This window comes from Sparassis crispa (assembly GCF_003851025.1).
Source record: "Sparassis crispa DNA, contig_000001F, whole genome shotgun sequence".
NCBI lineage: Eukaryota > Fungi > Basidiomycota > Agaricomycetes > Polyporales > Sparassidaceae > Sparassis > Sparassis crispa.
The window spans coordinates 2281743-2305303 of NW_020939748.1; the positions used below are offsets into that span (position 1 = coordinate 2281743).

The 23561-nt window shown below is 51.5% G+C and overlaps 7 protein-coding genes across 7 annotated transcripts; 4 read left to right on the forward strand and 3 right to left on the reverse strand.

Moving 5' to 3' along the window:
• Positions 1 to 65: 65 nt before the first annotated feature.
• On the forward strand, positions 66 to 1429 carry SCP_0207850 (Peroxisome assembly protein; the record flags this gene model as incomplete). Its single annotated transcript, XM_027754697.1, has 6 exons — positions 66 to 179; positions 234 to 342; positions 392 to 537; positions 588 to 710; positions 759 to 935; positions 983 to 1429. 6 exons carry the CDS (start codon positions 66 to 68, stop codon positions 1427 to 1429), a joined length of 1116 nt encoding a protein of 371 aa, XP_027610498.1.
• A 245-nt stretch (positions 1430 to 1674) lies between these two features.
• Positions 1675 to 5417, forward strand: SCP_0207860 (Ankyrin repeat protein nuc-2; the record flags this gene model as incomplete). Its single annotated transcript, XM_027754698.1, has 9 exons — positions 1675 to 1680; positions 1740 to 2057; positions 2109 to 2297; positions 2351 to 2479; positions 2533 to 4140; positions 4194 to 4670; positions 4733 to 4964; positions 5017 to 5186; positions 5241 to 5417. The coding sequence occupies 9 exons, from the start codon at positions 1675 to 1677 to the stop codon at positions 5415 to 5417; spliced, it is 3306 nt and encodes a 1101-aa protein (XP_027610499.1).
• Positions 5418 to 5539: 122 nt separating this feature from the next.
• Positions 5540 to 7782, reverse strand: SCP_0207870 (predicted protein; the record flags this gene model as incomplete). Its single annotated transcript, XM_027754699.1, has 9 exons — positions 5540 to 5620; positions 5679 to 5837; positions 5891 to 5968; positions 6019 to 6380; positions 6434 to 6540; positions 6591 to 6835; positions 6888 to 7491; positions 7548 to 7654; positions 7708 to 7782. 9 exons carry the CDS (start codon positions 7780 to 7782, stop codon positions 5540 to 5542), a joined length of 1818 nt encoding a protein of 605 aa, XP_027610500.1.
• A 598-nt stretch (positions 7783 to 8380) lies between these two features.
• On the forward strand, positions 8381 to 9717 carry SCP_0207880 (GTP cyclohydrolase 1; the record flags this gene model as incomplete). Its single annotated transcript, XM_027754700.1, has 6 exons — positions 8381 to 8423; positions 8504 to 8884; positions 8940 to 9134; positions 9190 to 9299; positions 9362 to 9534; positions 9588 to 9717. The coding sequence occupies 6 exons, from the start codon at positions 8381 to 8383 to the stop codon at positions 9715 to 9717; spliced, it is 1032 nt and encodes a 343-aa protein (XP_027610501.1).
• Positions 9718 to 9973: 256 nt separating this feature from the next.
• SCP_0207890 (predicted protein) lies at positions 9974 to 17595 on the reverse strand (the record flags this gene model as incomplete). Its single annotated transcript, XM_027754701.1, has 22 exons — positions 9974 to 10143; positions 10204 to 10570; positions 10630 to 10797; positions 10847 to 12011; positions 12066 to 12310; positions 12360 to 12414; positions 12477 to 12664; positions 12719 to 12936; positions 12985 to 13048; positions 13099 to 13256; positions 13303 to 13604; positions 13660 to 13739; positions 13799 to 14056; positions 14113 to 14286; positions 14345 to 14757; positions 14816 to 15359; positions 15410 to 16075; positions 16129 to 16227; positions 16279 to 16789; positions 16848 to 16975; positions 17029 to 17464; positions 17516 to 17595. 22 exons carry the CDS (start codon positions 17593 to 17595, stop codon positions 9974 to 9976), a joined length of 6489 nt encoding a protein of 2162 aa, XP_027610502.1.
• A 316-nt stretch (positions 17596 to 17911) lies between these two features.
• Positions 17912 to 18361, forward strand: SCP_0207900 (hypothetical protein; the record flags this gene model as incomplete). The annotated part of the gene is made up of 3 exons (XM_027754702.1): positions 17912 to 18050; positions 18101 to 18165; positions 18218 to 18361. The coding sequence occupies 3 exons, from the start codon at positions 17912 to 17914 to the stop codon at positions 18359 to 18361; spliced, it is 348 nt and encodes a 115-aa protein (XP_027610503.1).
• A 472-nt stretch (positions 18362 to 18833) lies between these two features.
• On the reverse strand, positions 18834 to 23395 carry SCP_0207910 (hypothetical protein; the record flags this gene model as incomplete). The annotated part of the gene is made up of 9 exons (XM_027754703.1): positions 18834 to 19106; positions 19163 to 19303; positions 19353 to 19531; positions 19584 to 19783; positions 19837 to 20355; positions 20409 to 20611; positions 20662 to 22315; positions 22373 to 22500; positions 22565 to 23395. The coding sequence occupies 9 exons, from the start codon at positions 23393 to 23395 to the stop codon at positions 18834 to 18836; spliced, it is 4128 nt and encodes a 1375-aa protein (XP_027610504.1).
• Between the last annotated feature and the right edge of the window lie 166 nt (positions 23396 to 23561).

A 23561-nucleotide genomic window follows, 5' to 3' on the forward strand; every position in this document is an offset into this window, starting at 1 on the left:
CCACAACGTCTTATGTCTGTCCTCTGTGCTAGTCTTCTCTACTAAACTAATCTCTGGACTGAGGGATGGAATTCTTCAACGATGTCGGGGGAGATCCCCTGAAGCCCACCCTCTTTGAGCTCGTTGCCCAAGAACAGCTGAGGGATCTGCTGCAACCCGCTCTGAAGTATGTCTTATCGGTAAGTTAGGAAGCGAGTGGAAACTGTCCTGTCATAGATGAACCCGTACCTAAGGTCTTCGCCCAACGATACCCACGCCACCTCTTAAAGGTAGTGAATCGGCATGAGGAGTTCTATGCTATCCTCATGTTCCTCGTAGAGCGGCATTACCTTCGCAAACATGGTGAGAACTACTGGCTTGTTCATTTATATGCGGAGTTTCATCTGTGTAGGTGCTTCTTTTGCGGAGAATTTCTACGGCCTGAAGCGACGGAGAAGACCTCTGTTTGAGACAGAACGTGCGCGAACTGCAGTTCCAGGCGTCCCATCTGAAGAAAGCCTGCGAAATCAGGACATATGGAGGTCCTTGTTCTTTCTCGTGCGTCTGTGTAATCACCCTCCGTTGGATGTACTTAGGGCCAGTAACAGATTGGATTTCCGTACCTGCGTACGAAAGCTCAAGACTACTTTGAAGAGCTAGGCGGTGGTGTTCAGTCTGAGGTAATCGAAGAAAGTCTAGCAAGTAGACAGCTCCGAGCGTTGACTCAAGAAGTGGGTATATTAATCATTAGAGGGACCCATCTCTCACACGTTCGGCAGACTTTTGCGGGTCGACTACGGAGGATATACAAGACAGTGTATCCTTGGCTTAATACAAGCTTGGAAGTATGGCTCCTGGTATGCAATATCGCATATCTGTGTAACCAAACTCCATTCTATCGACCATGGCTTTCATGGATCGGGGTGGACATTCGCCGCGTTGGAATGGATGATTTGGTTTGTTCTATTCATCAAAGTTGAAATTCCGCTGACGTACATTAAAGCATGCTGCACAGCGGACACTGAAGCCACAGTCACCCGTGAGTAGGTCACGCGGGCTGTTGGCGGGTCTACGACGGCTACTATTGTCATCACCACGGCTGATGCTCGACTCTCTGAGCGTTCTCCTGCCTACCGCCATATTTTTCATCAAGTTCTTGGAATGGTGGTATTCGCCCTCTTCACCAGCGCGAACGCTGTCTTCGTCACCGCTAGGACCAGCGGTGCCGCCGCCACGGATGTGTCCGCCTCATCCGCAGGGGATTGCGTTGGACCACACAGGCTACGGCTCATGCCCACTCTGCCGCGAAGGCATATCGAACGCTACTGCGTTGCCCTCAGGCTATGTGTTCTGCTACCGCTGCGCGTTCGAGTATGTCGAGACACATAGAAAATGTCCTGTAACATTGTTACCCACGCAGGTGTGGCAGCTCAGAAAGATACTGATCTGAGCGCGTTGATTGTACGCACGTTCATAGAATCCGATCGGGTAGATTATCGCGAAGCAAGATTGTAATGGCACGTGGGTGTAGTAATGGTAGTACTAATAGCACAATGTGTTCTGCACCAGACTTTGGCAATGGGGGGGCCTGCGACTCCCGCGATTATTTAGTTCTTCCAATCAGTACTTCTCATATACGGCTCCGAAGCAGTGTACCACTCCGTTCTGACAGCCACCTCCTGAAGGTTTCCGAATATGAAGGTTTTTATCCTGATTTCTCGCTACTGTCCTGGCGTGCACTCAACTATCGTACCTTTTAGTTTGGCAAGCAGATTCAAGCTGAGCAGGTCCCCGGATGGTCTGCGTACTACTTGGACTATAAGTCCCTGAAGAAGATCATATCTTCTCTTGCAGCCAACCGCCCCGCGTCCGAGGCAGCAGCGTTAGCTCAAGGCATTCGTCCCGGAGACATCTTTACTTCTAGGACGCCTAGTTCTCAGAGCCCCGCAGTAGTCACGGGAGATGTCTCGGAGGATCCTTCTATTCTAGCTGCGTTGGGGCAAGACGACGATCGAGGACCAGGTTTCCAAGCCCACAAGGCCGCCTTCTTCTTTAAACTTGAACGCGAGCTAGAGAAGGTAAGATCGTCTGACCATCCATGCGAGCCGTAATCTCATATTGGCAACTAGATCAATGCCTTCTACTTGGAGAAGGAGGCCGAACTCAAGCTGCGACTTGAAACGTTACTGTCCAAGCGGAGAGCTGCGGCGATGCGTGTACTCCCCGACTCTGTCGACGACGCCACAAAGAATCACGTCGAGTGGAGTGCTGTCGAGGAGGGCTTCCGCCTTCTGGAGCGGGATCTGGGGAAATTGCAGGTATACGAAAGCAACTGCTTGCGTTTACGCTTATACATACTTGATGTCTCTAGCAATTCATTGAGATCAATGCGACGGGTTTCCGGAAGATCCTCAAGAAATGGGATAAGCGCTCCAAGTCGACAACGAAAGAGCTCTATCTCTCTCGACAGATTGAAGTCCAACCAGTCTTTAATAGACAGGTACGTATTGCGCGTGTCGTTTGTGGATGCACTTACATCATGCACACTTCCAGCTCATCTCCGAATTGTCTGACACAGTTGCGGCATGTCTCCTTGATCTGACAGATTTATCCATTGGTCTGAAGCACGAGGGGTCGCATGCGGACGACGTTCTTCTTAGTAAACAACTGGGGATTGACAGGAGCGTCCAGATGGGTCCATTCCATGACCTTGAGAGTAATCTCAGGAAAGCAATCACTGAAGAGGATAGGGCAGCTGTACAGGACATTGTCCGGTACTCTGACTCGCTCGGGCAACTTGGAGAGGCTAAAATGCACGTCACTCGCATTCTATGGAAAGCGGTCATCGACGCACCTCCTGAACTGGCAGACCTTATATTGGCCTCTACTGCTAATCCGTTCGATTACACCTTCGTTGACGATATCAATGGCCGAACTTGTCTACACGAGGCAGCTATAGTGGGCGCTCCTCGTTTGGTTGATCTTTGCTTGGCAAGTGGGGTACAGCGGAATAAGATCGATGTATATGGTCGCTCTGCACTGCATTATGCTGCCATGAATGGGCGCTCCGCAATTTGTCGAAGACTCATCGAGGTCGGACTACCCCCGGACGTCGTCGACATGGACAACTGCACGCCTCTTGTCTACGCCGTTTTGAAGGGCTCCGTGGATTGCGTCCGCGTATTACTCGAGGAAGGGAAGGTCTCGGTACAGGAAGGACAAGTGAGCAGTAATCTTATGCCACTATCCCTGGCAGCGCACGCCGGACACCTCGATGTTGTCATACTTTTACTCCAACATGGTGCACCGAGCATCGCAAACACGAATGGAGAATATCCCATCCATCTTGCCGCCCAAGAAGGTCACGCAGATATCTGCCGATTACTTGCGCTCCAAGAAGGTTGGGATATTTCTGACAAGTACAACGAATGGACTCCTCTATTTCACGCGGCTCGTTTTGGCCGGGAAGCCGCTCTTCAGGTGCTGCTGGAAATCGGCAGTCGCGTACATTTGACCGATGAGGTTGGGAATTCGGCTGTTTATTATGCCGCTTGGTACGGTCATCGAACGTGTGTCACACTCTTACTGGAAGCTTCAGCCAAAATGTCTCCAAGAAGGCTTCCGCTCGCCCACAAGTCTCCTCTGACCGACACTCAAAGATCCACGGGGACTGAATCAGATGTAGACATCATCCCTTCGTTGTATCTGCCTCCTCCCATGATGCCCTATCGAGTCTACGGTCACAACTATCTGGACAAAACATCGTTGATTCAAGTCTCTATCGGACATCTATCCTCACAATATGGAGAATCCTCTGGAGACATCTCTTCGGCTATCCGTCTGCGTCATCCTCTTGCAGATTCACAATTCGACGATCGGTACCTCCACTCATCGCCGCTGTTGAAATTGGTAATGACTGCCACACCAGTTGTAACATCTGCGCCGTATAGCGTCGCGTTGCCAATACGAGAGACCAGGATTGTCTTCACGTTCCAAGTTCCTTCGGTTGATTCGCTCGCATTGGAGTTCTCACTGTATCCGAACTTCGGCACCAAAACTATCGGTCGCGCGACTGCTCTTCCAGATATGTTCCAGAATATACAGAACAACCAACAGTTCGTTTTACCCATTTTAGACTCTCGCCTTCACGTCATCGGAGAGGTAATCTCTGCCTCAATTGATCGCATTAATTTTGGACTAACATTTTGTTGTAGATTTCATTTGAGGTAAACATCATCACTCCGTTCAGCGGGGTCACATTAGAAATTGGCGGCTCCGTAGAGACTTACTGGAAGTCACTGTCTATGCCTGTTCCAGCGCCTACGTCTAGGGTACTGTCGTCGCGGCATACCCAACCAGGGCGACCAATAAACTCTGCCCATACATCGCCGTCAAATCCGTCTGTCGCTGTATTGGGGGGGCATTCGTTAACCCATTCATCCCTTAACGGCTACTACGTATACGTTACTGTACAAGTTACACGAGACTTCTGCCCAGTGGTTTTCGCTGATTGGCTGCTGCCTGAACCCGGATACGAATTGGGCGTCGCGGACGTGACTTTGGCACAGTTTCAAACATTGTCGCAGGGCCTGGGGAGAGAATTGCATTCCTTGGAGGACATTTCACTTTCGGCTGCTGGATGGCACAGTCTGGCAAGCAATTCAATGGTCTCTCTGGCAGATCTGGTAAAGGTGAGTGTAGCTCACGGCGATGGACAGGCCTACCATGTACCAGCTCATTTTCGTATCCTCAGATCATTCCCTCATCCATCGGTATTTGTCTTGAGGTTGCTTATCCCTCGGCGCGGGTCAGAGATCGCCTCCATCTACGCCACCAGCTGGAGTTGAATGATGTTGTGAACGCTGTGTTGCGGACCATTTACGATACATCAACAACACTCGAGGGACGAGCATCCCGCAGCCCTGTGGTCTTTACTTCCTTCGCGCCGGACGTATGCGCGGCTCTCAACTGGAAGCAGCCCAATTGTAAGTGGCAGTGTCCACGTTACAGTATGATATATGTAACTGAAATTTGTAGATCCCGTATTCCTCGCATCGGAATGTGGTGAGCGAAGCAATGCACCACCAAGTGCCGCTGCGCTCAGCTTGGACGATTCGCATGACTATCGGCTTTCGAGTCTTGACTCTGCTGTCGACTTCTCGAAGTTGAACAATCTGCTTGGTGTTCTATTAGATGCAAAACTGCTAGTGCGTCTGGCCAGATACATCAGGACTGTTCGCAAACTGATTGGAAATTGGTAGGCTCAGGTCCCTTCTGTGATCCAAGGAGTGAAAGACTTCGGGCTACTGGTCGCAGCCTTCGGGACTCCAGACGATCTGGCAAGGCTGCCTATGTCTTCCGGAGCAGACTCTAACAGGATAGACGCATCTCTGCAAGACGGACTGTTGATGTACATTGACCATTATAAACGCAGTTAGTATTCAATAATGTGTAATATGCCACGACAGTTCTGGACGACTAGACCGACCGACTCAGGGATCACAGCCCACTTTTAAGCAATTCTACGCGACGACGACAGTTGAAGTTGTTGCTTCCTCCATCAGGTGGAAGCACGATATAGTGCCGCGTATGTACCATCCCGCTTCAGGAGCTCCTGATGGGTCCCGAATTCAGATACAGTCTTAAGTAGAACGTCAGAATCGCGGTAGGGTCAGCGAAGCTCCCTGTTGTACACTCACCCCGTTCTCCATCATGGCAATTTTGTCCGCGCGACGTGCCGTGGAGAGACGGTGGGTTATAAATATCACAGTCTTCGTGCGTTCACCATTCGGCAAGCATGAGATCTTCTCGATACTTTCAAAGATCCAATTTTGTGCGTGCGCATCGAGTGACGAAGTCTGCAGTCTCGGTGAGATCGCCATTCGGAGCAACAACTGCGCACAGGTCCTACCGGTTCATCAAGGAGGAGAAGCTCGACCTCGGGTCGATGCGCTCTCATGAATGCTCTGGAAATCGCTATTCTTTGCCACTAGAGGAAAAATTAGTATTTCAGCTGAAAAAATTAACTTGCAAAACTACCTCGCCGCCGGATAAGCCGTGATGGGCGTGAGCAGAAGTCATGTCAGTAAACCCAGAAGGGTCGTGGCCAGCCGTGTCTAATTTGGTCCTTAGGCCTTGGGGCAAGGAATATACGATCTCTCGTGCTCCGGCCAAACGGATCGCCGAATCGATTGCGGCAGAGCTATTCATATCCTCGATGCGGCCAACGCCAATATTTTCTTTCGCCGTTGCGCTGAACTTGGAGAAACCTTGAAATACAGCGGTGACGTGCGTGTGATAGTCCTCCGGACGATACTTGCGAATATCGGCACCGTTGACGAATAGACTGCCGCTATCAAATTCCAAGATACGCAGCAGAATATTGGCAAGGGTTGATTTACCTTGGAAGTCCTAAATCAGTATGGCGGGTGGTGAATACAGCATAGAAACTCACCAGACCCATTGAAGCCAACAATCGCCAGTGTCTCCCCGGCGTCGACAGTGAGATTAATATTCCTCAGAGTCGGCTCTCTACAACCCGGATATGTGAAGGATAAATCCCTGTCTCGTGCGTCATCAGATGATGAGGTTTGCGGCGGGAGTAAACCTACTTTGCTTCGAGCCTCATGCCGCTTCTCGACCGTCTGTAAGTAATCGCCTCCGTCTTGGGGCATAAGCGCGGTTCGATCTCCATAGCGGCGCAAAAAGCACCCATGAGGAAAATGCCTTGATACGTCAGCCGAATGGACTGTAGTAGGCTTGAGGCAGTCAGAAATAGAGATTGTATGGAGCTGCGATATAGGGTAAAGGAGCCTAATGACGTTGAGGAGTATTGGAGAGCCAATATTAAAGGGATCTGAGAGGGATAAGTAATTAGCTGTGGATCGAAAAAACTGACGGCAGGATACATTTTGTATGGTAGCAAGCAAACCAGATACATTTATCTGGGATAGAAACACTGAGGATAGTTGTGGTCCAGTCGTTGACTGTTGCCGTTCTAATCCTAGCATCAGCTTCCGTGCGCGAGCCCAAGAGCGTAATATCCACGGCCCAAGCCCGAAGAGTAAAATTTCTGGACGGTATGGGTCGCTGTGGGCCAAAAGACGCATTTTCTCCTGTTTCGCCGATGTACGAGCTTCCAGAGGGCTAGTGAGATCGTCCATATATGTTCGACTGCGCCCGAACCAAGCGGAAATCAAAGGCAGTAACGAAGATATAATTGGCAGCAGAAGGGCGAAAATGTGGATACTGCCAGATGCTAGAGACGACAAAACCAGCACATGAGATACAAGCTCCGATGCCAGGCTCACGATGCGGGTAAGGTCAAGTACGGAGAACAATCCGAAGCTCGACATGCCATTGAACGATCGGACAAAGAGCTCCGATTCATGCAGCAGGTCACGAATAAGTGGGTCGGCAAGAGTCGGGACGTCCAGATGCATTCGCTTCTCCATGAGTCTAAATTCTATCAGAAAGCGTGTGGAATTATGGACTATATCCTCATTTGATGACCTGACGAGATCTATTCAGAATTAAAATCGAACACGGCTATTTTTGTTTGCGCTCACGCGAACGAATCTATGCAGCTCTCCATTCCCAATCTGACGAGTTCAGTAAAGAGAAGCCACGAAAGTCGTGATCCAGTGAAATTTCCCGACGAGATTGCGTGCTGAATCTAATACCCTTCTAATAAAAATCAATCAATCGTAGAATCGAACGAAAACATACTTCATCAATCAAAAGCGCTTGGGAATACCCTCTGAACGCAGGGAAAACGCCGCGCGTAAGGTCCAACATAAGCATGAGGATACATCTCCAGGGTTGGAGGGCCAGCAGTTCCACTAATAAATCCCAGGCACACATTCGAACGATTTTACATGCGAGTGCAAGATTGGTTCTAGTAAGGGGACGACGAGCTCCAGGTGAAAGATGATCAGGACCACCTCGCGAAGATAGCCAAACGTCGTATATTGTGAGATCTTCTGGCTGGACATCTTCCCGTGTCGGCCGGAGGGAACGCTTTCCATCAGACTCCGATGGACCGTGGCTGGTAGTGCATGCAGGAAAAGAGTGAAGGTATCCCCGTAGGAGAGATTGCAGTGAATCCAAACGATTCATGCTCCAGCAAGATGGGGTGGGATTGAACCCCGCATGGTCTGTATAAGAGCTGCTGCGGGAGTCATACACGTCAAGCACGCTTTTTGTTTTGTCCCCCTTCCATAAGATGAGATCCGGGTTGTCTTCATTGTTACCATTACGCCCATGGGCAAACACACTTTATGGGAAACGCGTACCGAGAGAGCACTTGGAATGAAATCAGGTGCACAAATTCTCGGACACGATCACGGATAAGACTACGCTGAGGAGTTGAGGAGAAGGAAACAATAAGAGAGATACCGACATGGAGCAAATTGCAATCCCTTTCGAATGTCCTGATCAAGGAGGTGCGCGTCCGGCCCTTGCATTTTCCTTTCCGAGCCGCCGTTCACTTGCTAGCCACGTGCCCGTGATCTTTGCACTCCAGTCCTGCGAAAGCAGAAAATTCTGCTCAAATGCTCACTCCGGACCCACGCTGGCTTTGAGCGCTGCACATCTTTCGCAGCACCCATCATGTCCCTCCCGCCCAGCGACGTCACCCATGCAGCCCTCGTCTCGCAAAGTTTACGAAAGCTGCAGGCAAATGAACATGTTAGTGACGGCATTGATCCGCATGCCGGGGACGAACCTTCAACACCAGGTGGTAATGGCGAGCACGACCATACTTCGAGCCCAGGTCGTCTTAACCCTCATGTGCGCGAAGGATATGGCTTCCGACCCTCTTCTGGTGTTTCTACCCCAAATATACCATCGTCCTCCTTCGAATCAGGCAGTCCTTTGCCCGATCCCAACGGCTTAGGATGGCCCGGTGAGATATCGGAATATGTTCTTATAGTTGTTGTCGTTCTGACAAACTCCTACAGCGAAGTCAACGCTGTATCGCTTGAATGCTACACCCGCCCAGCGGGTCGAACGGGAGCAGAAACTCGCTGCTGCCGTTCGAACTATTTTGGACTGTATCGGTGAGGATCCAAACAGGGAAGGCCTCGCTAGAACACCAGAACGTTATGCGCAAGCGCTCATGTGGATGACTCGAGGTTACGAGGAACGTCTTGCAGGTGCTGCAAACTCTACGTGATCTCGATGCGGGTAAATTGTGATATATGTGAACAGACATCATCAACGACGCTATCTTCGCGGAGGACCACGACGAGATGGTGATAGTGCGTGACATCGACATCTCCAGCCTGTGCGAGCATCATTTAGTCCCATTCATGGGTAAAGTACGTGGCCTGATGTTGAAGGAGTTGGCAGTTTTGCATCTGATTGCTGTTCGAACGATCAGGTTGCAATAGCATACATTCCGAACAACCTCGTACTCGGCTTGTCGAAGCTTGCCCGTATTGCTGAGACATTTAGCCGTCGCTTGCAAGTACAAGAGCGTTTGACGAAACAGATTGCACTTGCGGTGCAAGAAGCTATTAAACCACGAGGAGTTGCTGTTGTAATGGAGGCTACGTGAGTCACTCCTGCGTTGTATTCTATTTACCAGTTTACTAAGATAACTGCAGCCATTTGTGCATGACAATGCGCGGTGTGCAGAAACCAGGCTCGATGACCGTTACTTCATGCATGCTCGGGTGCTTCAGAACCCAGCAGAAAACGCGTGAAGAGTTTCTTACTCTGATTAAAGGACGGTGACGGCCTCCCATCTCGATCCTACTTGCATCGATTCAACTCGCACTGCTTCACCTCACATTGGTTTCACCCGCACCACACTGTAGCACACAATTCAACATTGCATTGTAACTTATCTGGATCAGAATCGAGCAATTAATTGTCGAACCGGCGAGAGGCGAGCTTTTGAGCATTGACGGATGGATCGATACACACCAGTGACTAGAAATTATGCTACAACATGCAAGACGATGCCAGAAGGATAGATGGTGAATGAGGATTAAGGATTTCGACTAGTACGACTCTTGTCCGCCTGTTGTTCGAGGGGCAGCAAGTTCTTCACAACACCGTGAATAGACGGGTAACGATTGCGATTGATACGGGGACGCTTTGGCGGTCCGGCGGACTCGCTGGTACCAGGTGCGGCATCACCGGCCTCTTTCTCGCGCTCTGACAGAGCCGTAGTCAGTTTTCTGCATCGGGTCCATAGCAGTTGAGAATCTGACGCACCGGACAGCGTTCGCTTTCTACTACCGTCCCGTTCATCATCTCTGTTCGGGAGGTCAGACTTCCGATCAGCTGCAGCCTCAGACCGATAGCTCGATGGGGCTTGTGGAAGTGGAGGGGGTTCCTTGGCACCTATACGGGAGCGCAAGCTCCCACCCGATATACCTACGTCCTGTGAACTAGAAACGCTGCCCAAACTCGCAGAAGGACCGATCGGGGTAACTTTCCAGTCTCTGTCACGTGGCGCTGATGGGTCAGGCTTCAGATTGCGAGAGCCATCGCCCGAGGCCATCGCTCGAGGAGCAGATGGAGTACTTGGGGGTAGCGACTTCGCTGATGAAGGACCGTCCGGAATCCGTTTGTCGCCGAACTGAGCGTTTAACCCACGTCTGAGTGTTCTACTAGCAAGTACAAATTGAGTGGACATACCTTGGTATCCACTGCAAGGCTTCTGTTGTCGGACTCGGTCGCCTCCCGCTCCTTTCTTCGACGGTCAGATTCGCGAGGCCGGTCATGACCGTCTTTGTCTGAGGAACGGCGGCTCCTGTCTTCATGATGGCTCTCTTTACGAGACGATCGCTTCGAGTTGCGGTCACTCTGTAGCAGAGTTTAGCACTTGCGTGGCATTAGAGAGACAAACACTCACGTCGTCGTCGGTGAGCCTCCTCCGCTTACCCAAAGCATCGTCACTATGCTGGGTGGCCGGACGGTGGCGAGAAGGATCAGGTCTCGTAGGAAGACCGCGGTCATCAGTAGGAGCTGGAGTGGTTGTTGCAGCGGAAGATCCACGAGTTGCTGCGTCTCTCTCCTTCCTGTCCCGGTCGCGATCTTTTTCATCTCGACGGTGACGGTCTCTATCTCTGTCGCGTTCACGGTCGCGATCCCTGTCCCGGTCCCTGTCGCGGTCTCTATCCCTGTCACGATCTCTGTCCCGGTCCTTGTCTCTGTCACGATCTCTGTCACGATCCCTGTCTCGTCCTCTCTCTCTGTCCCCGTGCCTGTCCCGACCTCTGTCCCTATCCCGCTCGATTTCCTTGTCTCTGTCAGGATCGCGTGTTCTTCTTGTGTTTCCTTCGCCACGAGGATGGCTGGCACTCTCGCGGCGTGATAGGTCACGGGTGTCTTGACGAGCTTCACGCTCTGAGCGCTTTTCCTCCGAACGATCTCCGTCACCGCGATTTGAACGACGGCCACCACTCGCCCGACTTTCTGCACTAGCGTTCCTAGTCCCTGGCCGACTTGAGGGTGACGGTGATCGACGGCGGGAAGATGGTGATGGTACAGCAGGCGCCGCCTGACTGCGAGTCTCCGTCGATGGCTGAGGCTGCTTCTCTTCGTTCTTCTCCGACAGCGAGCGACTCTGCTTAGCGGTCTCCCTTAGTTCTTGTGCGGACAATGTCTGGCTCGGGATGGACGGAGGAGGCATGGTCTGTGGGGAATCCACACGAGGAACCTTCTGCTCAGACGCAGCAGTGACTTGGAGAGGTCTAGGGATGTGACCTGCGAGTGTCCGGCCACCATCAACCTCGTCTGATATGGAGGCGACAGGTGCTTCTGGTGGTCGAGGAAGATCTTTGGCGGGAGTAGGAACAGTGTTGTCATATTGTGCAGATTGAACGTTCGTAGAGACTACGCGAGATGGACGTGCGGGTAAGGAGGTGTTTATCGCGTTCTCGTCCACACGCGGAATTGGATGGTCAACATCCATCGGTTCTCCATTCGTGGTCGCTTTCACATGACTAGCGGTTTGACTGGCTTCCGGGGGTCTCGAATCAGTTCTAACCCTCTTCACAACGTCAGGTCTCGGCACACTGCGAAGTCCAGAATCGTCAGCGATTGCTTTAATATAGACATGGAATTACTACCTTTCCATCGCTAGCTTGGTAGATGAGATTGTCGAACCCGGTCGATCGCCAACCGTATGTGGGGTGCCATTGATTCCCGCTAGCTGGGCCCGAGGTGCAGACGGCGTAGAGGCTGGTAAAGCACTGGACGGCCGGCGAACTTCGGCAGCAAGACCTCCAGGAACAGGGTTGACAGGCGGAGTGGCAGTACGAGCTTTGTCGGCACCATTCGTTGCTGGCCTAGAGGCCGTGCCTGCAGGAGCGGCCTAGAAAAACGGTTAGCGCACAATAGAACAGAAGATACGTATCGCCAACTTTAGTTTTTGGCGCCATCCAACTAGCTTCTCTTTTCTTGAGGCTAGCAAGATATCTGACAAGAGGTCATCAGTTACTGCGAGCCACCTACGAAGATTCGAAACAATGGTCACTCACGCCCGACCAAAAATCTTGATATCACCACGATCCTCCTTGTCCAACAAACGCTCCATGGCCATATTCAAGCTACTCCCAGCATATTCGTTCACCGTCGCTACAGGGAAGGCCGGCAGAATCTCCTTTAGAACAACGATAGCATTATACACATGCATGAATTCAGCAGTTTCTATGCAATCCAGGAGACACTAGGTCGAACCATGTTAATTTTCGAATTGCATTATGGTAAACACACTACTCGCCTTTAATAGCTTTCTATGCCATTTGCGTACTATCTGCTTGTAGTCGAGCCAAGGAATAATATCCTCGATCGTGAGTGCACTCTTGGCAGTCCAGCGCCGCTGAAGCCCAGGAAGATACGTTGTTTTGCCGCCAGTCTTTGTACGATTCTCTTGAAGAAACGCTTGTTCATCTAGGTACCATTTGGCTACATCTGTCAGAATTCCTAGTAGGAAGCGCCCTGCAAAGCAATCAGTGTACCATTTTTAATAAGAGACAATCATCATACCATAATTCTTAGCCTCGTATTCACTACACGAGAAAATAACGACTTTCACATGGTCTCCCAATATCTGAGGAGCGTGTCAATGTTGCTCCGCGACACGGGAACCGTAGAACTAACCTTGTCATAACACATGAGAGTGGAGAAGCCAGGTGTACCTTGTGAGTGGATTACTTTGATGAACTGGGCACAAAAATCCGCATCCATTGGAGACAAAAGACAACGGGGTTGGAGACAGTGTTCTATGAATGATGCTGCAAGAACAGCTGCCTTGGGATCTGATACGATGTCAATAGCTTGCATACACAAGTAATGTGTACACACTGTGTGAGAACCAATGCTGCTTTTCACGAGCGAGACGCTTGATTGTGAATACACGGGCGGCAGTTTGCTCTTTCAACTCTTGACCCAGCAGATTGACATAAGTATTGTATCGGTTACGCCTGTCCCTATGGTTAGCCGCCGTTAGTCGTTTTGCCCTGTCGGACGAGCGATCCGCTGCGTTATATCTAGCATCCTCTTGTCGACTCAGGGCGCGCAGCGCGGCACATTCTTCGTCGTATCTTGCAGCCGGAGGAGTAAGGTCGTAGGTTGAAAGCTGCCAGAAAGTAAGGTAGAAACCAGGCCTGAGAGCAGGCAGTTAATTAGTACCAAACACATAAGAAAAATAGATGATAGTACCCCATTATTTCAGCGGCATTTCCAGGAGCGATCTTCTTGACCACGTCGAAATAAGGATACAGCTCTGGTAACCAAGGTGACTGCAAAAATTACCTGTCAGCAATTCGTGCAATTATTTGGGTGTGTGGATATATCCTACCTCTGTCGTATGAGGAGTAGAGTTGCCCTGACCTTCTGATGGTGACTCCATCGATACGTCCGCCGCATGTGTCTCCGCCACGCTGGCTCTGGCATCTGTATGAGATTCCGTGGCCGTAGAATTATCGCCCATGCCAGGGGAAGCGACGCGAGAAGTCGAAGCATTAGGTTCTCGCTTTGCAGTGAGAGCAGCCTTGAGACGCTTCTCAGCTTCCTCGCTCGCTACCCGCTCTCGTTCTTGCATCTCCAGGGCAGCAGACTACCGACCACTGCGATCAGTATCTTTGCGATGTCCTCAAATATAGCAATGCACACCAATAGAGCCCCACTCAGCACCGGCCGAACCATTTGCATGCATATCGGAGCGCATATACCGTATTTCTCACTGAGGTCGGTGAGAGAAGGTAATATACGCTGAGCGTAATCTTGGGGAGGAACTACTGCCGGGGAAGTGAGCAGCTCGATGTATTGGAGTAGCACCCCGTGCGTCTGAGAAAGAAATCAGTGAGAGGTGCATTCACAACCCGTCATTGGACATGCCGCTCACAGTGTCATACAAGTTGGCCAGCGATTTCAGGTGGGCATTCGGTGCTTGGAAAACGCACGATTGTCTTTGCTGAGCGACTTGGATGAGTAATGGCTGCGCCAACGACGACTCTAGTAATGCTCTCCCAAGTCTTTGTGGTCCCTTCAATCCAGCATCACTCGGGTCGAGGCGAGCCCCCCGATTACGCGATGCAACCGCTTCAATACGGAGCACGGGGCCACCTGCCATCGCCGTGATCTGCGAATCCGTCATACCGGGTAAGGGTTCAATGCCAGCCATCTTCGAGATCAGCTCCCGTAGCACTACGATTTCCGTCGTCTGGCCACCGTGGAGTTGGTGCACAATGTACTTGAGGAGCGGGTTCAGATCGGCACTATAGCGACGGAACAGCATACCAGTGAACGAAGCCAGGTCTACGAATTGGTGATAAGCTAACTAAGGGCAAGTGGCCATAACTATTTGTTCACTCACTCTGAAGCCAGTCGGACGTGTTCACGCCGTCAATCTTGAACCGATCTTTGTGAGGGTTGGCTAGGGCCTCCAAGACGATGTACACAAGGACATCGAAACCCATGATGGTCACGTAGTTCAGTGCCTGAATGACCACTTCAGCCATGTTGCTGTAAGCCATGATCTGGTTGACGGCGTTTGCAAAGAAGATGCACGGATTGGAGTGAGCTAACTTCGCCACTGCCCCCGAAAGAGTATCCATCGTATTCTTTGAAACGCGACGCAATATTCCCTTTGATTCGCGGTCAGTTTGAACCCGGCGTAGTCGTAGTTCGGGATGCGACTTGTAGGTGCTCGACTTCCATTCACCGTACAACTGCCAACGGAGGGTGGTGTCGTATAGTCTCATGATATTCCACACTTCTACCGTGCAAACGGCATTTCCACGGATGAGCGGAAGGGCTGGAAGCAGGTACAGCCGCAGAATTTTAAACCAGAACAAACGAATAGGGTGCTCGAGGTCAGTTGAACTAGTAGGCTTCCTTGTGTCTGGGTCAAGAACCACCTGCAAGTATGATCAGCAAACCTGGTCAATAAGTCAGGAAAGCGATCTACCGTCTGCTGTAAATGCGTTCGGCCAAGACGTAGGAATTTCGTGAAGAAGGAATTGTCCCGAGATATGTGCAGTCCAATGAAATGCATGAGAGGTTCGATAACGTCAACCAAGTCATCCAACGTTGAGCAGATGGGCACACGTTGTGACCAGTCTGGAAAGAAGAATACAAAGTCGATGTTGATTGTGCTTGGAGGTGTAGGAGCGCAAAGAGTAAGATGTGGTTTTCGCTCAGGAGCGGCAACTACACCGGTGGGACCAAAGCGAGCCCGCGGCTGTGTGAAACTAGCATTCCGCTCCTTTGTCGGTTGAGTGGAGTCATACAACGCAGACAGAGAAAGCTTCAAGATGCGGAGCATCAAGTCGGCAACCTCAGGGAATGCGTCGACCAGCCATGGAAACTTCGACAGGATGGCGACTGCGGGTCTGAGAGCCCCGACGGACAGCAATGCATTCAGAAGCCCAAGCTTTTGGTTTGGCACTTCTTTCGTCTCGCTGGTTCTCTTTGGCTCTGAAGACACCGCTGGGCGGGACTTGGAGGACTGAGTGCCTGATTCCAGGGGTGCAGCCATCGCTAGCTGGCTAATCTTTGCGCCCGAAATTCTTGCATCGACAGTTGCTAAGTACTCCTTTCTCCAATTATCCATGTCCTCGTCTGTGGGCGATATCTGGAATCCCGAGTGAGCGATAAGATCGAACAGCATTCCATGAATGGACATACATGAGCATAGACATCTTCCAATGTGATAAAGCCTTCTCGAACAAGAATTGCAGTCATCAAGAACAGGCTGTGCGGCGTGATCTCAGAAACTTCTGGCGACTGTTTCGGTATAAGTGGAACAGCAGTGGTATTCTACATTTAGTCTCTCACCTGATAATGGCTGAACTTAAATCCCAGCACTTGAGCCAAGACTCTCGTATGACTTCCTTCAGATGAAAATCGTGGTGGCTCGGCGGTCCAAGGGTTTGATGAAGCCTCAGCCGCGAATAGGACTTCATCCAACGACTTTCCCCGGTATTGATTGCCATCCGGACCAACAGCCATGGCATCTTCCTTGCCTGAGCGATGTTCCTTGCGGCGCACTGACCAAGGCGAGAATGAAAGAAACGACACGAAAAACGTGTGATGAGTGGCAAGGTGGGTCGAGAAGATATCAAGAATTATATCCAACGCGCGGTTGGGATCGAGGTCGAAGTAGCCAATGAGGCCTACGACGCGTTCCCATGCAGGACGGGCGCGTGCCTCGATTGAAGTAAGACTTTCTACCGGGTATCCCGTAGCAGAAGAGTTTGGCGGCCCTAAGCAGCTCGTGAGCTCTGTAGTGAGCTTGCTGTAACCTTCAGATTGCTCCCTGAGAAGATTGAACTTGTTCTGCTTGTAACTGTTTTCCGCCTCTGGTGAGCCGAGACTCCATCCAGAACATAAGTAAATAGACATACAAGAGACCAGTTCTCGTGCGGATCTCCTTCCTCTCGAAAGCATTCTTGTCGGTGATAAGACCAGCGTTAGCGATGAGGGATATATCAAGTCTCTCTCTGCAGACATCTGTATCAAGGACACCAAGAGTCTACAGGCATATCGTCTGAGTGCTGCCAGAACACGCTGCATGACGCCACTCACAAGTAGTCGTCTAACTATCGTTGCTAGCGTGGCCTTGTCTGCCTCAGCATTCTGCTTTGATCGTAGCACCTTCGCCACTGTAGCCGCAATATCTTCTTTGTCCTTCGCGGTCAAGCCAGCGCTCCCCTGCTCTGCGTTAGTAGCGGCCTTGGTGTCGGCAAGTATCTCCTCCAGTTCGGCATCGATTGTCCAAACGATGTCGACAAGAATTTCACCAAAAATTACCGTATTAGAAGATTTGACGGCAGAAATGGAAGATGACGGGACATGGTCAAGGACCGACTGAACAAACACAATGAATGAATCAGTCGTGAGCGTGTGCTTCGGTGACCAACTCGAGAGAGTGGAGGCAAGAAGCGTATGGTACACAGTTGTCAGCACGTCGTTGCAACTGGGATCAAGCGGGTTCGAATGAGGCTCCATTAGGATTTTACGGCTGTGGCGGAGACGTGAGGGTAAATTCATAGATGATACACCGGACACGAACCAAGAGGCGCTCCCGCCATTTTCCCATTTAGCAAGACAGTCTTGAGCTGCATGTACAACGTCCAAGGAAAGCGGATCCATGGACGTGAAGGAGGTGTGCAGTCGTAGTTGTGGTTGTGGCCGAGCGTGCAGTGCGCACTGACTGTGGCGAGTATTGACGTTTGTTGTGAAACATCTTTTATTATTACGTAATAAACGCGTGACAAAAGAGGTCCCCTTTATGGGATGCGCTTAGCCCAACTAGATGTGTCACTGTCACGTCGCGGTCTACACTCGGCTGGTCGTTTCTGGCTTTCACCACGTCCGTGATGAAGGCCACGTCCGACTGACCCCAATAAACGCGAATTCTGTCCACGGATCCTTCGCCTTTCCTTGAGCTTCACCTGGTCAATCGAGAATGCTTGTCATCTTCTTGTTGTCGCTCCTCGGCGCCCTTTTCGTCTGTTGTCTCCTCTTTCCATCAGTACGGGATTCTATCACGGCTGGAGATGAGTTGCTCGACATTCATGAAGCCGGTCTCGCTCTTGTGTCTTCTCGTGAGTTGTCAAGCTCGTCTTCTGGACGATGCGCCGACCCCGTTCGCTAGGCACTCCGTTCCGTGAGACGGGACCACCGGCTTGTATGGCTAAGCTTATCATGTTGAGACACAAAGTGCGCTCTTCTCTCTCTCGATGGTCATTACTTTTGCTGATTTCGCGCTCAGATCAATCAGGACAACACTCGGAGACGGTGTAGCGTCAGCCGTGTCCGCCAGGCGTCGCGCACATACCATGTCACTCCTTATCGTCCATCTCGCGACATTCCTTGGGTACGGTTTGGGAGGGCGCACGGGAAGCAAAACCATTGATTAATTGCTTTGGATAATGGGACCTTGGAAGCTGCTGCAGCATCGCACTTATCTATACCCGTCGATCCTGCCACGATCTATACCTTGTGTTGTTCGCCAAGCTTTCTTGAATAATAATTAGTGGCTGTAGTTCATGCGTTCGTGGTACACCCGGTTCATGTATTTCGTATTGATTCATGAGGCCGATGCATACGTACTTCTATGGCGTGACTTCGTTTGGCACTAGGGCTGCCAGTACTTGGGACGAGGTGCTGCATCACAAACTTGAAGTAGATAGACTAGCTCGCTCATTGTGAGCACGCTTGCAAATTGTTGCGTTTGAATGAAAGGTCAAATACACAACTATGTATGTGATCTCAAGAGCATGCATATGGCTTCCATGATACAAAGCAACAATAACCAAATAAACACAGTGAGTGACACGAGGTGATGAATCGAAGACTACGAACGCTAAGGCCTTAGCGTTCGTGCGCTAAGGACCGAACCTGCTGCGTCTGCTGGGAACAGCAGACAGCGCACTTGATGCTTTCGTCAACCGGGCAGGTTGGCTCGCTGCCTCGGACCCCTTCGTGTCCCTGCGCTGTCCAGTGACGGACCCACCTGTCCTTGCTCTTCCGTGTCCGGTAACAACAGATCCACCCGTGGAATATCCTGTAGCACTGTTTCGTGACGTGCGCTCACTTCGAGCCCAACTCTGCATTCGAGCACGATTGCGTTCATCGTCTTCGCGAACACCTCGTGGCCGCTGTACAACATAAAGTAGGTGTAAAAATGGCCCGAGGTTCACATGCTTAGGCTTACCTCGGCTAAAGCAGCGTCCCAGTTTGTACGCGCACTCATGCCGGCTTTAGAGTTGGTGGTAACTTCCTTTACTCTCAAGCTCAGTTCATCTTCGTGGTCGCGTTCGATCCACGCGATGTTTCGGCTGTCGAATGCCTCGACCTACGACCACAATTCAGGAGAAGGCCACGCAGATGAGAGATCACTCAACTTCGCCCCAATTCGTGTTGTAGATTTGCGCAAAGGAAGTGACTTCTTGGGCATTCTCGTCGTCTTGGCCGTCCTCATCGACCAGTGTCATCTCATCGTGTTGCATATGGGCAAAATCCTCGGCGTCCTCTTCTTCAGCATGATATGCCGCAACGAAAGCTAGAGTTTCCTGATGTCTCGCTACTTCAAAGTCAGATTACTGCCGCAAAATTATGATCGTGATCAAACGAACCTAACTCTTCAAGGCTATCGCGGTCGATTTTGCGTTTCTTACTGATAGTGTTCCGTCGCAGTCTCCTCGCCTCATCGTCGTCGTCGGAATCGCTGCCATCAAAACCAACACCTCGATCACGTCGTTTAGTCCTATATTTGCCCTCGATGGCGTCCATATGGACTTTCTCGAGCGCGCGGTCATCCTCTTGTTGATGCTCTCTGTATGGATGCGTCCAAAAAGACTCCGTCGGGACAAGCGATAGGGTACTGACCTCACTTTCTCCAGAACAGCATGTTCCGCCAATGTGTCTTTGTCAAGGACAGTGTCATCGACGAGTTCAGCTAAGGTCTGGTCTTGGTTGTCATCGCTCTCTTCGGCATCGTCATCGTTCCTGCGATGGCCCCCAAAGCCCAGCATTGCGTCTTCATCAGACTCTTCTGCCTCCCCTTCGATAAATTCGGATGGCCCCAGTTTCCGATGTCCCTTAAGCGTGGGAGAGCGAGGCCGTCGCCGCAGCAGATCAAACGCGTTCACCATCCTTGGCCTCTGGGGACTTGGCGAAGGGCTCGAACGACGCGAATGTGGTAATTCACGCCTCTTCATGAGACGCGTACTCGGGTGCTCGGCCAGGATCTCAAACTCATCCGAATCCAGCCCATCACGCGAACGGCTGAGAGTCGAAAGAGTTGTCTCACCGAGGACGGCTCGGAAAGGTGCTGCGAGCTGGCTCGGTGATGGCAACTGGTGAGTCTGTGGGATACTGGATTTCGGCTTTGTCTGAGTGAGGAAGCTGCGATGACAGTTGTTGTGAGCGCGACATAGGTCAGAAAATGATAATCATACCCGTTCTCGTCTACGTATAGCTTGGGTTCAGGCTCGAGGTTCTGGTTGGATGCCTCTGCCAGATATTCTTGCTCCTTGTCGAAGATACTGTCGGCCTTGCGTCGGAGGCCCTCATTGACTTCAAGCGCGGGCTGCAGCTGAACGTCGAGAGTCAATGAAGGACCGGCAGTGGGCATGGGCTCCCCCAAACGGTCAATGCTAGCCTATTTGTGCGCTGTCAGCGCGTTCGTTAACATACGTAGACAAAACTTACCGTCCCGATAAAGAATTGTGACAAGCCGCCGCCCTTCATATTGCTGGATGACTGAGAACCTCTTCTCAATGAACCCGCCTCAAATAGCTTACTAAACCCAGATTGCGACTCATCAACGACATCATATTCAGCGGGGCTCCGTGCGTCCACGGAGAAAAGGAGTTGTCGTGCGGGTGGACGTGAAGGCGTAAACAAAAATGGATCTTCGGGATCATCCTCCGTAAGGAGTTCCTTCAGTGGAAGACGACAGTCCCCAAGCTCCGCGCTGTCCGGCCCCCACAAATCGACGTCGCCAAGTATGGACCCGGGAATACGACCGACATGCGGTCGCACGGAAGACGGTTGTATGACTATAGACGTATTTTCCTTGTCCTCCCCTCTGTCGAACATCAAGCGCTCGTCGTTCTCCTTGTCAGTGCCGTCTTCTGTCCGGTCTTCTAATGATGACAGGGACCCGCGGTGGTTCAGTGCGAACTGTTGTCGTTGCGGCGACAGTAGTCCAACCAAGGGGCTGCCGTGGGCCAACCGTCCACCTATTCGGCTGGACTGGCCATGATCTTCGACGTCTTCGTCGTCGGATACTAGGGTTGCCAATGGGCGTCCACGCCGAAAACGTGGTGCATGAAGAGGCAGCTTGGGCGATGAGTCTTCGTCGGAATCTACACCCCACTCAGACATCGTCATGGGAGCATGGTTCTCATCTTCCGCATCTGCTCCATCGGTCGATTCATCGTCCGGATGATACTCGCCATCCGACTCCGCACCACCACTTTCGTCGTCCGCTTGGACACCGTCCGCATCTCCCTCTTCCCGCGGTGCCTCAGAGCAGGCTTTCGAAATAATTGCGCGCATTTTGGCATTGGTGTCCACGCCTTCCTCGTCACTTTCCGGTCTGCCCTTTAGCCTTCCTCCCCTGCGCACCCATTCTTCCTCCTTCGCCCGCTGCAATGCCTCCGCCTGTTTGATGGCATTCTGTAGCAGAAACTTGCTTACGTCGGTGTGGCTCATGCTAATAGTCCCATGGTCCCTGGTGTCCGCAGGCCTCGTGAAAACGGAAACCGCCGCGAATTCCAACATTGCTGTCCCATTGGTAGACTGCTTCATGACCCGTTTATGGGGAGTAGTTTTCGAGCTTCGCAGCGCGAGAGTGAGCTGTTTCTTCCTGCCGACCGAAGGTTTGTGCGCGCTGAACACCCTCCTACCCTTGGCCTCTTCTTCGATGACGACTTTCATATCATCCTGCACCACTTCGAGATCACTGTCGTCTCCTTCGTCTGGTCGCGCTCTCTTCTTCTGTAGCTCTACCAAGCGCAACTTCTCCTGCTGGAGTCGCTTCCGCTGTTCTTCCTTGGTCCGTTTCGCGTGGTCTGCTTGAAGAAGGCTACCCACGTCTGGCATCTCCTCATCGCTGCCAGACTGATCTGCAACTGTCTGAACCGCACCAGGAGACTGAGGTCCGAGGAGGCTCAAGTAGGTGAAGGTTTCTCTAGACTGTCTTGAAGGGGATGGGGCAGGGGTCTCTGGAGGATAAGTGCCAGCTGGAGTAGGCGCATCATGAGCATCATCTGTCGGCGCTACGACTCCAACTGAAGGTGATGACGAGAATGCTTGAATGGGGTCTGAAGGCGAGCTCGGCGGGGCGTTGTATCTGAGTCTGTATAATGTCCAAGTCGGTGACGTTGACTGGAGCCCCGAGAGCAGGATCACTTACTTGAGCTTGCCCAAGAACTCCATCATGCCGAACTTCTTATTTTCGACACGTGGAAGAGATACTGGACGATCGGCAACGATACGGGCAGTCGTCTTCTGGGTCTCTTCCCGCTCCTTTTTCGTCGGTCGCTATTTGAAGACGAAATATCAGAACGCCATAGCTCATCTAATTGCAGCTACAAGGCAGACAAACCTTTAAACGTTTCTGCTTCTGTTTACCTTTACCCTTCTGTTTGACACTGCGGGTCTCATTGTCAGAGGCATTAAGCTCTTCGTCCGACGCAAACAGCTCCACCGCTCTCTCTTTCCCTTTACGGCCACCGCTTGCTAAAGGTGCTCCCAACGATGTCGGCGGCGTTGGTGACGAACGGGAAGGTGGTGTAGTGATGTTATATTGATGTGCAGAAGAATGGGGAGTAGATGGGTGATCGGCTTCCGCGTCTACATCGGAGTCAGAATCGCGTACGACTGCCAATTTACGTGTATGTGGCCGAGGCGGAACCACACGTCGGTGCGCAGGAGACCATATGGGAGATCTTCCGTCGTTGGCAGGCTGCGAAGAACTCGTCAAGATGGGGAGGGGACCATCGAATACGTCGTCGGTAGCTTCAAGAGTGGGGGTACCAGGGTGCGAAGACTTATTTGCCTCGTCGAGTTGAGCACTTTCAAGAGATGCCTTCCCATTAAGCGGATGCCCTGAATATTCATCGTCGATATCCTGCATACGTTGCCTCCATGAGAACTGGAAGTGGGGCGCCATCGATTCGCCATCGTCGCTCGCCTCTTCACGAGCGGCCACCAAGAGGTGGGGAGAAAGAGGCGCGTCAGATGTACTAGGAGGCGTAGAAATGTCGTCTTCACGCTCTAAAGATCCTTTGTGATCGAGGTTGACGCGTGTATGAGGGATGTTTGGAATAGTAATGGACGTGTCGGGGGCAACAACATGCGTACGACGACCATAGGTGACTATCGCACGATGAACAATAGGAGACTCCTTCGAAGAGGGAGATGCGGCATTGGCCATGGTGGTTGTTGAGTGGGGAGAGATATCCCAAGGAGAAGATAGTTGAGTGTGAAGTCGAGAAAGAATACAACCGTTACTGAGTGCCATAAGTGACTCGTCACATGTGTGATATATTCTTGTGACACACGCGTTTATGGGAGACGCGAGAGTTTTTAAGGATTTAACC